The following is a 17,075-nucleotide window of genomic DNA, read 5'->3' on the forward strand; positions in this document are numbered from 1 at the left end:
ATGTTTATTTGTGTCATGAATATACTGTTCTAGAGGTGAAATAACACATAAGGTCTAAGATAAAATACTGCAAACAACTAAACAGGCTAAAAATGACAAACCTCATTCCAAAATCCATAGTAATGCGTTTCATATCAAACGACTGGTTATCCACAGGTGAATGCAACGTCTCCAGAACCTGTAACCCACACACAAGCAGCATAATAAAAATACAAACACACTATATTTTATTCATTTTGCTTGCCTACTTATTGTTTTATATGGGGAAATTGTTGGAAAATATCCGTCTGTCTGCCTCGATTTCGTGTTTCTCGCTCCCTCTCAATGCCACCTCAAAAAATTCCTTCGTGTGTCCACATGAACTGTGTGTTGTCTTGTGCATTATGTTGTGATGTTGTATTGTACCATGTTGCTGTCTGCATTGTTTTCTTGTCGAGATAAGCGTGTGGTGGCGCTGTTCCATAGCTGCCGCCCGGTGGCTTGCTCCAACCTAAGTCAAATTCCTCGTATGTGTACTTGTATGTTATACCTGGCGAATAAAGCCGATTCTGATTCTGATAAACAGCTACAGCCAGAGTTTTATAGTACCTGATTATGCGTTGTGTGCTTATTTGAAAGTATCTGTTGGGATGTAAATGAACGTAACATTTCATACCTTATCCAGAGAACAGTACTGCTCCAGGAAGGGGACACGGCGTACTTCTCTGGCCATTTTCATGGCAATATCCAGGGCCTTCATCCTCTCCTGGACACAGCACACCTGTGCTTGGCTGGTGGAGAATTGTTCCTCCAGTTTTTGCAGCTGCTCATTTCCCCTGTTGGCAAAGAAAAGACATTCATCAAGACAAATGTGGCTTTACAGACTTTCTTCAGAAAACCTTGGAACTAGCCTGAAACTATCCTGTGTTTTCAATACAATTGAAAAATCTAAAGACTTCTTGTCGAGCACAGTTTATATCCATACCACTTTTGAATAGCATGTAAAGCCTTGTCTGCAGCTTGCTTGATCTCAATCTCCAACCCCGTTCTCTCTCTCTTCAACTTTTCTGCCAGGCCAGTCATCAAAGACTGCAGAGATGAAACACAGGCATGGAACACTCCAGCAACACACAGAAAATGTAAAAGAGAAACAAAAAAAACAACAAGAGTCTAAAATCAAGTTCTTCAAGATGTTTTTTTATCTAGTGCAGCTTTCACCTCATGGATGTGGTCCAGAAGGGCATAATTTTCTGCAGCTTGGACCAACGCCTCATCCACCGCCTTCTCAATGTCCTTAATATCAGCTGGCTGAATTAAACATAACAAAACATGACATAACATAACCTGATATAACAGAACATACATAAATAACCATGTTATATCTGAATAATTTATTTTACCACAACTGCATCCTCCTGACCGATTCACTGAGCTTAACGTAAGGGCAGATGACAAATTTATGTCAATTATAATAATAATAATGCCAATGCTCAAAGTATAATATGAGATTAAGTAACAACTTGAGATCTGATCTGAAGCATTTTGTAACACATATACCTCAGTCAGTATCTATTCACAGAGTATCCCAGGCAACCTTTTCTCGAGCTACCCAAGGTATTCCCAGGTTATATAATATTTCAGTGCGTATCAGATCTGCCCCATGGGTGCCTCACCCAGAGGGATATATTCAGAATATCTAAAAAGATAGTCCCTCAAGAGAAATCTCTACGCACCTGAGTGGGCAACATCTAATATTCTATTAGACTTTCTCAAGTTATATCCAGGCATGATTAGCCACATTATCTGTAATTATTCTGTCAGAACTAAAAGCATTTGACAATAAGTGAGAAGTTGCACATACATCTACTAGTAAATTAATCAAAACAGTCTGGCAAAATTGATTGGTGTAGTCCCTGTGCCAATCAATTTTGGTCATCTCCCTCTTGGGCTGTGTTTGTACTGTATATTGTCCAGTACCTCACTCCCAACCCACTGAGGACAATTTACCATTTTCCTCTCAGACTTGCAAGCACTGTTTTTATCCCAAACTCGTGAGACTTAATGCCATCTCACATGACTGAAAAAAATCCATGTCTTAAGGAATAGGAGTAATGGCACAGTGCTGTGAAGTTTAAAATGTGCCAACAGGCAGTTTAACCATTAATGTTGATGGCTGACATGACAACATTTATTCCCCAACAGCAACTCCTGTGTTCACCCAAACATACCTGCTCCACTTGCTTGGTATCGGCGTTATTGTCTGTGGACGGTGATAATTTGTTCCTTTTGCGATTCTTAAATCTCTCACACCTTCAAGAGATTACAACACCAAAGCAATTATCAAAGTTAAGACACGTATCCTTTTGAAGATCCATTATACAATCTGATGAGAACAATAATGAGGCCAAACATTTGTTAAACTACAAGTGTCAGTAGTGTGGCTCATCTTAACAGTGAAAAGGGCATTTTACCTTTTCATCTTGTTCATTTTAGAAGTGTAGATGAGGCCAATGATTCTGCTATCTTCCTGCAGGCCAAACACCCCACCTTCAGGAAGGTTTGACTCAACCTGTAGAGAGTGAGCTTTGTTTTTTTTAATGTCATCCAACCACATGAATATTTGCAGCCTTAAACTTGATGCATTGCAAATCACAAATTCAACAGCCAATCCAATAATTGAGTTTCTCTAATAAACAGATGAACCTCTGTATATGTGCGTGTCTCCTTGAAATTTTGCACGAACCGTTCATACAATCTACTTCACACTTGGTTTCCTGGGTACCCAATGAATCTGGGGCCTCACATAAAAGATTGCGCAGATTTCATACGAAAAGATGGTGTACAGCCAAATCTTGTAAAGTACCTACAAATAGAAATATTCACATGTATACAACTAGGCGAATGCCAGGTCCTGAACACCTTTCTTTTATACATCACAATCAACGTGAACGAGCCACCGACCCTGCCTTGCCTCCTCCCATATATTCATATGGAAATGACTTTAAATGCGCCCACGACGTCACTCTTTGTCCAATCACTACGGGTTATCCCGCACCAAACGAAAAAAACAAACAAAAAAAAACACTTCTTGTGACGTTGGAGGTGCTGATCGCTGAGGTGGAGGCGAGAAAAAAAGGTTTTGTCTGGAGGTTTGCCATCTCAGATAAGCAGTAAAGGGAAATGCCCAGAGTGGCAAATGATGCAGTGATTGCACTGAACCATGGCAGAAATAATAATAAAAAAAAAAAAAAAAGTCTAATGTGGAAGTGGAAAAACAAGCCAATAGTGGCAGCGCCGCACCAGATACAGAACAACGTGCATCAGTGTCAGTCCAAATTACGCACAATAAGCAGTTTGAACTCGCTGATGTAATGCCATTTATTTTGTCAGGTTTAGTAGGCTCAGTGAAACCGAGTGCAGCACGTGGGAGATCGGACTCAGAGGAGTCAGCTTAAATTCACTCTCTCTGCATTTTGCTTAGAGATGGTCTGATACCATTTTTTTGCTCCCCGATACAGATTCCAATACCTAAACTTGCGTATTGGCCGATACTGAGTACATATTTGATACCAGTGTGTCATTTTTTTATGTTTTAACAACTGTATACTACAATCCCTGTATGGATTTGATATGATTTGTATCTTTGTCGTTGGTCTGGCTCAGGTTTAACTCTTTGTGAAACATGAACAAAAACAATGAACGTCATAGAACTCTCTTTTATCATCCACTTTGATAATGGAAAAAGAACATAAACTACTTTAATGTAGATTTTCTTTAGGGCTTTATTATGTGGTATTGGATCGGTGCATAAACTTCCCGATACCAGCGTTTTAGACAATATTGGTACATCTCTAATTTTGCTTAGAGAAAACTTAATAAATGGAGTTTTGCCGACACAAGATCGTATAGACACTAGCGCCCGACCAATTCAGATTTTTAAGGCTGATACCAATACAAATATTTGGTTAATTAAAAATCCGATATGCCGATATATATTTTTAAAAAATCCAGAATCGTGTTACAAAACAAACAGATTTCCCTAACATTAGTTATTTGTAGTTATTTTATTTTTTAAATACTCATTTATCAGACTAATTTGTCATTATAAATGATTCTGATGAATGATTTTTTTTTGTTTTTGTTTTTGTAAATCGTCAATTACAAATGCCGATACCGATAGATCGGGAAATGCCTAATATATCAGTCAGGATCTAACAGACACTATCGTATTACATTGCTGTGAGCTGTAAATTCACCGCTTCTTCCTTCTTACTCAGATTTCACTATACCACCCTCAATGCTCACCCCGGGTCCTGAGGTTTAAGTGTGCTGCTTAGTTATAACACTAAGAACATTACCATTGGGAATTACCCCCGCGAATCAAATCCATACTTTAACGTTAACCATCAAGTCACTAAGCCTGTTTGGAAATTAACAACTCATCTGAAGTGTTAAATTTGTTAACCAAATACAACGACACAGCCCCGCCCCATTAAACGCTGACAGTGGCAAAATCAACATGCTATATCGTTGACAAAAAAGAAAACACTAAAATGTAGTTAAACAAACTCTTTATTTTCATTGCCACACACACGCACGCACGCACGCACGCTGGCTGACTACGTGGTCCTTGTGAGTCCGTCTCTCTACTCGGTGCGGTTCTGGTGGTCCATTAATGCAGATATCTGCTGATTGCTGTCATAACGAGCCACATGGGAGACATATGGCACTCCACCATCAGTCCATGACGCAAATGTCTGTGCTCAAGACATTTAATTGTGATATTTTGTGAGTAAATTTTGAATATGCAACATTTTCATTCAGGTGAATGTAGTAGTCCAACATGTTTCAATCTGTCTACGACATGCGGAGTTTGTTTTGAAAACAATACAAAAACGGGTAGTTGCATGGTTTCAAAAATTAGTGAAATAATTACATCTGGCATGACCAGATATTTTATGAATATTTTAAATAATAGAAAACAACTAAATGGTGGTAGGTAACACATCTTACAGTTTATTGTATACTGCTTTGGTAAAAAAAATATTTTTTGACAAGTAGCTCTCCCTTAAGACCATTGTCGACACATGTGCAAGATGCAAAAAAATCAAAAAGTTACTGTTGCACTAGTGTGGACATCTTGCCATGCCAACGTTGCAATAAAGGTTCCCTAAATACCATCTATATAAATCTCCTCTCACTAATTGATGGCGCATTTTGTGTAGAGTTGGACTTGTACACGTTTTATTTCACTTAGTTTAAACGATCTGTTTTCCTAACGTGGCTTAACGTTTTATGGTGCGATTGCGCTTTGTTTCTAAGTTTGGAGAGGCATCTCAATAGATTTCATAAGGGCAAATTGTAACATAAATTGTTACAATGTAATTTAAAACTTCTTTAAAAATAAACGTGTTTATTTGGCATGTTTGTTGTGTCCATATGTGCTTGTTATGGACTTTTTTTTTTTTGCTCCCCCCTCTAACTCGAATGTCAAACTCTGTTTATGTTGTATACAAGTTAGAAGGTTATACAGTGGGGTTGCATATTAAAGGTGCTCTAAGCCAGTGATTCCCAAAGTGGGGGTTGGGACCCCCAGGGGGGTTGATAGCCAGAGAGGGGGGGGTCGCAAGTTGATTTCCAGAAATAGAAGTAAAAATGTAAAAATGATTAGAAAATAGCATACGTTAGCCATGATTTTAACACAAGATAAAACTAGTGGCTAAATTTAAAATAAAACCAAGCAAATAAATAAAAAGGGAACAGCTCTTTTGATTTTCACGCCTATAGTGCATGCGCGGTTGCGCGCAATGTTTATACACGTTTATAGTGTGTGTGTGTGTGTGTGTGTGTGTGTGTGTGTGGGGGGGGGGGGGGGGTCGCAAGTCACTTGCGCCGTTACTTTGGGGATCGTGGGCTGAAAGTTTTGGGAACCCCTGCTCTAAGCAATGTCACACGTGTTATAGGCTATAACCCAGAGTCTACAAACAACAACAAAATAAATAAACTGTGCCCACCTGCACCACGAACTATACACAAAGAGTGTTCCAGAGTTCCAGCCGATGACCATCTAGAAGGATTTGGGGGTGGGAGATTAGTGCACGGAAGCACAGAAGGGAGGGGACGAAATTAAGGAGGGGCAAGCTAGTCTCAATAGGCTCGTTCGAGATGAACAGGGTACAAGCGGCCAAAATGGGTTTCCTCCGGAGGGGGGCTGGCGTCTCCCTTAGAGATCGGGTGAGAAGCTCAGTCATCCGAGAGGAGCTCGGAGTAGAGCCGCTGCTCCTTCGCGTCGAAAGGAGCCAGTTGAGGTGGTTCGGGCATCTGGTAAGGATGCCTCCTGGGCGCCTCCCTAGGGAGGTGGTCCAGGCACGTCCAGCTGGGAGGAGGCCTCGGGGAAGACCCAGGACTAGGTGGAGGGATTATATCTCCAACCTGGTCTGGGAACGCCTCGGGATTCCCCAGTCGGAGCTGGTTTATGTGGCTCGGGAAAGGGTAGTTTGGGGTCCCCTGCTGGAGCTGCTGCCCCCGAGACCCGATACCAGATAAAGCTGATGAAGATGGATGGATGGATGGAGATGAACTGCGCCTCGCCTGTAAAGTGGACGAGAGCAGGCGGCAGCAGCGGGGGCGGGGACAGAAAGTCGGACAGTTTCCAGCCGATTCCAGCCGCCTTCAGACTGGACAGGAAAGTGACAAAAACACTGTGGTGCGATTCCGATTTAATAAAATATAATCAGACCCACATATCAGCTGGTACACAGTCTCCAGTTGTTCTAATTATGACAGCGTAGCTGTCATGATGTTCTACATGCGATGTGTTGCTGATTTTAATTAACAACACACTGTAGATGATCCGTGATCTGATCAGATTTAGTCTCTCGGACTTCTAAACGTAACTATTAGCCACACAACATGTATTCTGTACAGAATAAATCTTTAAATCAGACATAGAAAAGCAATTAAAACCCCTCCAATTCAAAAACGATAAAAAAGTTTATATAAAGCGTCATTATGTTGTAAACCAAATCAGATTTTAAATCAGCGGAGAAGCCGGCGTTTCCCAGCATGCTCTGGGTCCGCCTGGCTCTTGCAGTCGGTGAAAAGCAACTGCGCCGCCTGGTCTCAGACCTGCGCCCCTGGTCTCAGACCTGCAGCCCCCTTGCTCTCGTGAGATTTCCGTTGCCCACGTGTGCATGACGTCAGAGCAAGTCGGGATCAAGTCGGACACAAATCTAACCGGCATGCAACGGGCGCCGATCGCCGGTGATCGATTCTGCGCAGACCTGGCTCATCTCGAACGAGCCTATTTTGTTTGAAAATACTTTGAACATCAACATTGCTTAGAGCACCTTTAAGTGCTTCGGGGTCCTTCTGTAAGCAATTTTAGGGTACGATGTTCTGGAAAAAGCTTCAAGCAGCAATACATCAGGCCAAGCCATCGGCTCGTTCCAAACAGGCATATTTTGAACAGGCACTGTTGTAGTTGTGCGAAACAGGGAAATACCCTAAACCAACTAATGTTGGGAAGCTGTTAAATTTGCTTAAGTCAATACTTGGGTTTTGTCACTCTGTAGTTTCAACAGTACAAATGCTGGTAGTTTTACCTCACACTCTGGACATCTAATGACACCGTCACACTGAATGGACAGCAGGCAAGATGTGCAGTAGATGTGGGCACATAAAAGCACACGAGGGAGGTTGCCATCAACATCTTCCTCTGAAAAAGAAAACAGCAAGAAAACATTTTTATCTTTAGTATATTCCATGTGTGACATGTTTACAGTATTTTAAAGCGGTTCCTGCCACCCGGAAGTTACCGCCGGAAGTTCGGCATTCCGGCGGTAACCTCCATCCATGCAGCATGGTGAACTCTGGGTGGCAGAGCAAAGTCTGTGCGCATTCACGTGGCAACCCCTTCACATGCCCTTACCGCCGTGATCAAAACCGCTTTCCCGATGCCGCTTATTCCCCATTGAAATGACTGAGAAGCGGCAAGTTACCGCGCACCGGTGTTACCTTAAAACGACCTGAAGAGCTCCAAAGAAAACTGAGGTTAGCTAGCTAATGTTCACTTTAAAACTTCCAAGGCTCTGCCAAAACACCTGCCTGTTAGCAACATTAGCTTTTGTTAGCTTCTACCAACGGCTTGCTAGGTGCTAGACGAAATGACGTCTTTTAGCAAACTTCAGGTATCAAAAACACGACACAACGGAGCGTTTAACTGTAAGAAAGGGGATGTAAGTATCCTACCAGGCAGAGTGTATGCCTCGCCACACAACGTGCAAGTTACAGCGCTGGGGTTGTCGACTCTGTCCATCATTTCGTCTTAATTCGCGTCTAACGCCCATAAAGCAGGGTAGCTAGTCTATGCAAAGGTGTCGCTCAAACAGGTCAAACGTCAATTAGAACGTGGTGCAGTCGCTACGTCACTACGTAGGTGCGTTCAGGGCCCTTGGATAGAGAGACCATAGACAGTTAAAGAGAGAGACAGGGTAGAAAAGAAAGCCAATGCATGAACTCCGGGGCCGTCTATTGGTCTGTGGACTAAGTAATCACTAATCAGAATCATAGGTATTGCCAAAGTAAGTTTTCACTTGCATGGGCCTTGTCTTTTGGGGCATTTACATACGAAAAGGGGAAAACGGCACAGTAAAGGACACAAATAATTAGAAATATTGCAATACAAATATGTAAAAAAAAAAAAAAAAAAAAAACTGTAAAAATATGTAGGCTACAATGACTGTTTTAGAAAAGAAAAGAACGTTGCACGTTTTTGTGTGTATTAATCAGGGGGTGTACAGGGGTTGTTTGCAGTGGGCAATACCAACTGATGAAAGTGACCGGATAGCCCAGTTGGTAGAGCGGGCGCCCATATGTAGAGGTTTAGGCCTACTCATCGACTCAGTGAGCCCGGATTCGACTCCGACCTGCGGCCCTTTGCTGCATGCCATTCCCCCTCTCTTCCCCTGCACTTATTGAGCTGTCCTGTCATTAAAGGCCTAAAATGCCCAAAAAATAATCTAAAAAAAAAACACACACTCAAAAAACAAGTGACTGTGGGTAGAGTGGTCTGTCAATTGGGGTCCCGGGCCTTGGCCAACTAACTAATGTAAGTAAGTAATGATGAATAAATGTGTTTTGATTATCACACTAATTACATTGGCTTTCTGTCTTTCATAGCTCAGTCATTTGGGCCTTGATGTGCTTTGCCATGTACCAGGTAATATTTCTCTTGTAGCTTTATTAAAATGCTAGTGATGTCTTCACAAGTATGGGCCATAGGGACATGCATTGTGCAGTGTACTCAGATCTTTTGTAGTCCTGCAGAAATTGTCATATGATTGATGACTAAAAAACAAGGTATGCATGATTGAATGTGTTCATTGTTGTAAAATAAATATCTGTAGACAAACATAACCTACCTGACCCTCATTTTGCCCAGCCATGATCAGCCTGCGTTGTACTAATCAGTGATGGAATTCTATTTATTGAATTGAGGTTTGTACAAAGTTCAGCTTTAATTTATAGGCTACATGAATAATATGTAGGACAACGACATAATTTAATTTGAGAGTCCTGCCTATGTATTCTTTTTTGTGGGCACTTGGGGGTGCTGAAGACTAAGGCAGACACAAGTGGTCTGTGAGATGATGGGTTCACAAAGGCCAGATGGAAAATTGAACCTTAAAGCTCTTCAAATGTGCAAATATTTACTTCAATCCTTGATAGATACTGTGAGACACTCTCCATGCATCTCCGGCATGACATTTCACCCCACTGAACATTTCCACTTGTTGGAAATATCCAGTTTGACATCCTTTTGTCTTTGGATCTATGGTTACAGGTGGTAATGGATTTCTTTTTTGAAAGATGCTTACATATGCAAGGCAAGGAAAAGCTCATTAGTTTTTGATCTGTCTGAGTAGCTATAGGCTTAAACAGTATTAGCTTGCACCATGTTGACCGTGTTTTAACCGTTTTTTTTGTAACTTTTTGTATATGTTCTTTACTTTTTATTATCTTTCATTTCTTGTATGTATCACAATGCACATTCATCTTGTATGTTGCATTGTGTGAAATATTCTTTTGTTTCCTTTTGAACCAATTGCAAGGCTGCAGATCTAACGCCAGCATGTCGTTCCTCTTTTCCATCTGAGCACAGCCGCCAGCAGCACCGACGCCTGAGGACAATGGTCAGCCACCCAGCGAAGCACAAGTAACTGGAAGTGACAGCTAATGGAGAGGAGAGAGGCGCATGTATCAGATGGTAAAGGTAAATCATCTAGTATGCAACACAGCCAAAACTGTAACCTTCAGAGAGCGTTCACCCAAATCCCTGGAGGGAGGAATGAAAGTGCAGCGCATCAAAGGGGGGTCTTTCCATTTGGAGCTGGCAGGATACAGCCCCGAAGAACAACTTGAAATACATGTGTTTTAACAGTACAACCCCCACCTCTGCATACGTGTCCAAATGAATACAGCTCCTGGCTTTAATCGGAAGAGAAAGTAGACCAACCTTGTGTGGGGTGTCAAAATGCCTGCAGGTATAAAATACACCTGTCTGCTAATGGGAGGCAGGAAAACATCTCAGATCAGTTAACTTATGGCCCAAGGACGTTTGACACTTCAAACGTATCTGGGATACCTTCTTTTTAATTGGGGAAATAACAAATACACAAGTATATACAACACAGAAAATGACTATTGTTACCAATAACTCTCATATAATTTCTCTTTCTTTCAAACAAAAGAATATTTTCTCCATCCTCCAGTCTGAAAAAAATCTCCAGCAGATGGAGAGAGTGTGGAGTTACATTTGAATGTAATTTGGACACTGAAGGAATCTGGCCATTGGTCTTTACCAGGTCAGAATGATTAACTGGAAGGGGGGCAGGGTGTGTGTGTGTGTGTGTGTGTGTGTGTGTGTGTGTGTGTGTGTGTGTGTGTGTGTGTGTGTGTGCGTGTGTGTGTACCAGGGTTGGGGATAGTAGACATGTTTACCATGGGTAATCAACCAATCAGCTGCTTGCCCAGGGCGGGATGTGGGGGTGCCAGTTGGGGGAATGGGGGTCGCCCCCATCTTCCCAAATGTGGGTCACTTCCCATCCTCGGGTGATTTCCCTCATGCTTCCGTAGAAACAATAACCCTGCTGCACACCCCTATAAAGTCACTTTCTCATTAATGATGCTTTTAATTAAGTGTGTGGTCTCGTTAGCTTCCTCCTGATGTCTCACATAGGCCTTGTACAACCATCCATCCGCTTCACTGTTACAGTCCAGCTTATTCATGAATCACTTATTGTGGGTCATCACTTGTGACAGGGGATGATGTCTTTAGGAAGCCGTCTATTTGTGTGTACCTCAAATGTCTTATTAAAAACAACAACTACCCTCCTACCTCTTTGTTTCCCTCCTGAAGGTCACAAAGTATTATGATAATATTAAATGAAGTCGAATGACAACTTGCAAATAGTCAAATGTAGTCTGGGAACCTTCAGATGAACCACATGGTACGTTAACAAGACCATTGGAAAGGAGTTTATAAACCTTGATGTTTCTTCAGAACATTTCTAACATATAGAAACATCATGTTTTGTTTTTTTTCATTTGTGAAACCTTTTAGCTTCCTTTGAATTTCCAAACAAGCCCCACTGACCCCTAGTGTGGTAATAACCTCTTCTGTCTTTTCAGGTTGGGTCCTGACAATTGGAAGAATAAAAAGGTCAGTAGAAATGCAAAGCCCAGGAGGCTCATGGATTGGCTTTAAGTGGTTGCCCCCCCCCCCCCCACACACACACACACACACACCCCAACCCCCACCCTTGCAGGACACAGCTTTAAGAGAACAGGGATGATGGCAAATGACAGTCGCTTTGTACCTTCCCCAATCCCTTTGTCTGATCAAAGAAAGTCTCACTATTACACAAAGAACAATCATACTCCAAGAGTGAATGAATTGCTTTCAGCCCCAAAAAACTGTGTAACATATAGATGTAAGGCAAGTCAATCAAATTTATTCAATTTCACACACATTGTTTCTCATGTTTGTACATTTTCGTTTTTGTTTTACCTCTCTGGAGTCAACCTGTGTTTCTGATTGGCGGATATCTGGCAGAGAATAGTGCTTATGATTAGATCCAGGTCAGCTAACACAACCACACACAGAACTGCTCTTTTTATGAAGTGAACACTTTAACACACATGATGCACAATGATGTTGATAGTGGGGATGGGGGATGTCTCATACTGTACACAATACACTCAAAATGGCCCCATTATAGCCATAGGTTGCAGATTGCCAATTGACAGCCTTGAGGGATTCTTCAGGCTCGAGGCCTTTTCATTAGCAGCAGTTTTGGTCTTGGTCTGTCTTACCCCATGTAGCCTGCCCCATCACATTATGTTTTTCCTGCCTTTCTTTTTCTAGATAGAAATACATTTTATTTTAAAATATAATTCGTCTCCACCATTCATGCTCTGGAACCTCAAATTGACCAGAAAAATAGGCAGATTTGTATGCCGTAATGCAATGCAGTACAATACTCTTGCTATAAATACTACCTACCAACCTATTTCCTCTTCTTTGTCCTAGTTTGAATAGCTCAGTTACCCATGTACAGCAGTCCTTGTCCTTGCTAAAGCCAGATTTAGGGTGGATGAAAAGGGTTAACTGGAATCTAACCACAGATACAGTAGGTTTTAATGTATTTTAATAATTGTATTATTTATTTTGTGAAATGATTGACAGTGGGATGCTCTGCCTTGTTTCTTCATTGAATTTGAAACTATTGTGTGCGTAGAGGCTCCATAACTACATGTGTGCTGTGACCCCTAATACACAGTCATAAATGAACCTTTGCACAGCGTTGAGAGATATGCGCAACTTTCATAACGTGGTGTCACCAGTATCATTTTATCTGTAATAAACTTCACTTGGACCAACCAGTAGGTTTTGCTAGTGCAGCAAAAAGTATGGTCCCTCGCTGGCTTCCCATCAACAAACATGACCAGTTGTGTTCATTGGAATACAAAACCAGTTTAGAGAATCTGCAAACTGGAATCAAATCCCAGGTCTCTGATGTGGTTGGTGCAAACTTTATCCCTGCATCACCAGATGGGTGAAATTAAAAGAAAAACCTGTGTAAATGAGCGGAGACACATAATGAATGCCTCCATTCGTTGTGTCGTGTGGGCTCTGCGGTCCAAATGAGGGAATATCTGTTGGAAGAGTTACGTTCACCCCTCTAGTAGAGATCATTTGTAAATTAAAGTTAATGAAATTGAATTAAAGTTTTCTGGTGCCAGTGGCATACATAACACCTTAAAAGAGGGCACCAGGCCATAGGAGCTCCAACAAAATCTCGTTAAAAACAACCCAAAGTTAGGCATATTGCCTGTAAACCTGTTGTGTCCTTAGTCACCCTTCCTCCCTCCCCTCCTTTTTCACATCCACACATACCTACACATACACGCTCGTGTGCATGGTCGTGTGCAGTCATTCACACATACACTTGGTCACACTTCCTTGCACCCTCAACTCCTTATCCCCTCAAAGGAATAGTTAGAGCAGTGGTTCTTAACCTTGTTGGAGGTACTGACCCCCACCAGTTTCATATACGCGTTCACCGAACCCTTTTGATGATGGCCAAGCGGGGCGTGTCATCACGAATCATATGAGTCGGGTGTGTGTCTTGACCTCCGCCGAACCCCTGAGACTGACTCACCGAACCCCTGGGGTTCGATCAAACCCAGGTTAAGAACCACTGAGTTAGAGGGTGGAGGTGGCAGAGCCACTGCATTTTTTTAAGACCAGCTCCGTGACCTAATACCCGTTGAACATCCCATGGATCCACATCAAGGGGAAGGATTGGGAAAGGGTGGGAGAGAACGAGGGATCAGACCAATCAGGCAGCTTCTTAGAGGCTCACTTATCACTTTATCGTGTAGCATTTAATGACCTGTCCAGTCTAAAAACAATTAGCTCACCACCACTGCCACCCGGCCTTTAACACCAGAGAGTGTAAAGAGTGCCACTGGAAGAGCAGGTTGCTTTGTATGTTGTGTGAGTTGAGAAGGGTTGCGTCTAAAGGGGGGCGGAGACTGGATGCTTTTGGGGCGACGAGGGGGGTTGGGGGTCTTTTAATAGTAAGCCGAGAGCAGTCTCTGTTGGAATTATCTCACTTTGCTGCACTTGCAGAATGCTTGACCTGCTTCTCAGCATCGATATGGCACATTTCTCAGGGCGAGGTGGGGGTCGGCACAGAGGGTTTGGATCTATGTGGGAGAGTGTGTGGAAAAGGGAGATATTTTTCACCGTGTGTGAGAAACAACATGCGTGACTGTGTGTGTGTTTTTAACCTGTCAGCTGCCCTGTGGTGGGACTGAGGCAATGAGAGCCTTGGCCTTCCTGGGTGGGCAATAGGACGGGTGAAGAGGTTGGAAAGAAGGCAAAGTTAATATTGGCTGATTTACTTTGTCACAAGTACAAATCCATTCTTTTAAAAGTAGGACAAAATACACATTCATACTGTAAGAACTTTTCCATTCTTGCCAAAACATAGTGGTGTCTAGCCATGCAGATAGTTTTGGTTTTGATTTTAGATGTCACAAAATTTGGACCATGAAAACCCAAACTGCATAGTATATATATATATATATATATTACCACAAGTGAGTGAAAAAATGTTTTGGGAAGGATTTTGGGTGAACTGACCTTTTAAGTATGAGCAACAGAAATATTTCATGGGATCCTCTGGTCTGCAATGACATAGTGTAGACAAAGTTTAGCCTCTAAATCCACCAAGCTATCATTTGCCATTGGGAAAAGATACTTTTTGGAGCTGCTGGTCATGGCTTTTGTTTTAATGATAGTATTAAGATACCAATTGCAAAGCAGCACTCATGACAAAACACATGCACTTTTCCTGCCAGCAATACAAAACTAATGTGTTAACTACATCAAATGTTATTATTTAAAAAGAACACAACAAGTAATACCAGCAGCGCCAAAAAGTTCCCGATGGATGCAGCAGGAATGATATTGTTCACTTTGAGACACAAAAGAAAAAAATCTCCCCTCTCATCTCTGTTGAATGTCTATCTACTGTATGTCATAGGACTGACGGTTAAACGTACTGCTGACAGATTTCTGTTTGTCAAGAGGTGGGATCTGTCAGTAGACATGATTTGCGCATTGGACGCATTTCACCATCCGATCTTTGGCATACACTGATGAACTGCTCTCTTCCACCTTCATTATTAATGCATGAGTCAGATGGAGGAACAGATGCTCGGGTGACTCAACTGGAATTTAAAACAGAAAAACTTTGGCAAACGAAAAAATGAGGGTCAGGTGCACCATACAGTATGCTTAAGCATCAGTGTTGTTTAGTCTAAACATGACTTGGTTTTACACTGAACAAAATTGTTTTTGCCCTCATTTTTCATAAGCTTATCTCAAAGATCTAAGACTTTTTCTATGTACACAAAAGGCTTTCTCTCAAATATTGGTCCAAAACCCAGTCAGTATGTGGTGTTAGTATCAACTACTAACACCAGATACTGACTGGGTTTAGTCTGCAAATTTTAGACTGATTTTCAAGCGTGGCTCTCAACTAATTCTCCAAACATTCTTTCAAATATTTAAGGAAGTGACAATTGGATTTAATTTAAGAGACAGCTAGATAGCAAATGAAGAAGCAGCTCAACCCCATCCAATTTGTTGAACTGTTTGCCTTTGTTAACAGGAATCCAAATATGGGGACCGGAACCAAAAAAACAACACCTGAACACCCACGCATCATAATCCTGAATCACCTGCCTTTCTTGGAAACTGGAGCAGAAGACACACACCTGGGCTTGTTGGCAGGAATCAGAAGTTACTATTTCTTGCCCTGTAAAGTGGTGAGCTGCTTCAAAGCACTGCTGGGAAATGTCAAAACCTTGACAGCTTCACTAGAGGCAGTTAGAACCACAATTTGTCTCTTAAGATCTGCTTTGCTGTGAACTACAAGCACAGATATCTTGTTAATCATCCAACTGTTAGCCTGGGATTTACGGTAAACACTCACACTTACTTTACAGTGACACACACACACCTGGTCCAGAGAAGCAGGAGTATGATAGTTTCAGCCAGGACTAAGGAGACAAATGAAAGGAAAGTTGGCGATGTATTTGAGCAGCAAGTCCAAAGGCTCAAGAGGGATATTAAAGCTATGTCTTCTCTGGCTTCCATGCAGGCAGCATGAGAAATATTGTGTGCAGGGGGAATTGTGAAAGTGCTTCTGGATCCTTCATACTCTTAGATTAAAAAATTGTTTTTTCACAATAACGTTACAACGTATTCTCTGTAGCTTCATGGTGACACAGACCTTTATCCACAACATTTAACAGCATTGATAGCAGATTAAACCTTTTTTTTAAATTGGGAATCAATAACATAAAAAAAACTTTTTTTGTCTTTTTTGGCACAGTCCAATTCAATTCTCATCTTATCAAATTTCAAGTCAAGATATAGTATATAATATATATTATATGATATAATAACACTATCTTTTAAAATTGTTTTATCTTTTAGTTTGACATAGCCCTAATGGCAAATCTATCCCCTAATTCCCTGACATCTTTCCACTGTTGACTATTAAATAAAGACATAAAGTGCCCTTGAAAGTAAAGAGGGAAAGCAGATGTCTTGTATCCTGGAAGGTGAATGCAGTGACTCTGAAACTGTGACTAAGGGTCCCTGCTCAGCAACTACTTGTCTGACAGCCTTCAGCAACACAGCTACCTGTGAGAGAAGAAACATTGAAAAGGTCATGCAAGAAAAGAACGTTTTTAAAATATCCTCACATTAAATAAAATGTTCCTGTAATTAGAAATTACCTTTAAGTTTGTATGTGACTTTACATTGACTCTGGGGAGATAAGAGGCATAGTGTGAATATTTTGGGTTTTTAGTGTTATTGAGTAAAGACAAAGTGAGATCAAGAGATTTAAGTTTTACTTCTTCCTACTCCTTTTCGCACATGTAATAGAGGGATGTTAAAGAAGGATACTTTGTTTGTTATGTTTCTCTCCAATTTTTTTGTTTTATTATTT

The 17,075-nt window shown here is 41.4% G+C and overlaps 1 protein-coding gene and 1 long non-coding RNA gene across 2 annotated transcripts in view; one reads left to right on the forward strand and one right to left on the reverse strand.

The window, feature by feature from the left end:
* Window positions 1–8,434, reverse strand: part of rnf17 (ring finger protein 17) — a 31,545-nt gene extending 23,111 nt beyond the window's left edge. The window contains exons 1-8 of the mRNA XM_032529461.1: window positions 8,230–8,434; window positions 7,584–7,696; window positions 2,451–2,548; window positions 2,208–2,289; window positions 1,198–1,287; window positions 965–1,068; window positions 656–815; window positions 102–178 (exon numbers count right to left, since the gene is read on the reverse strand). Coding sequence (XP_032385352.1) covers window positions 102–178; window positions 656–815; window positions 965–1,068; window positions 1,198–1,287; window positions 2,208–2,289; window positions 2,451–2,548; window positions 7,584–7,696; window positions 8,230–8,299 — 794 coding nt within the window. The 5' untranslated portion in view covers window positions 8,300–8,434. The remainder of the gene's footprint in view (window positions 1–101; window positions 179–655; window positions 816–964; window positions 1,069–1,197; window positions 1,288–2,207; window positions 2,290–2,450; window positions 2,549–7,583; window positions 7,697–8,229) is intronic.
* On the forward strand, window positions 7,825–16,943 carry LOC116697898 (uncharacterized). Its single transcript, XR_004334074.1, has 5 exons — window positions 7,825–8,031; window positions 9,160–9,199; window positions 10,142–10,252; window positions 11,671–11,701; window positions 15,726–16,943. It is a non-coding gene; the product is annotated as an uncharacterized LOC116697898 (long non-coding RNA).
* The last annotated feature ends 132 nt before the right edge of the window (window positions 16,944–17,075 follow it).

The sequence above is a fragment of the Etheostoma spectabile genome, chromosome 11 (assembly GCF_008692095.1).
Source record: "Etheostoma spectabile isolate EspeVRDwgs_2016 chromosome 11, UIUC_Espe_1.0, whole genome shotgun sequence".
In the NCBI taxonomy this organism is placed as follows: domain Eukaryota; kingdom Metazoa; phylum Chordata; class Actinopteri; order Perciformes; family Percidae; genus Etheostoma; species Etheostoma spectabile.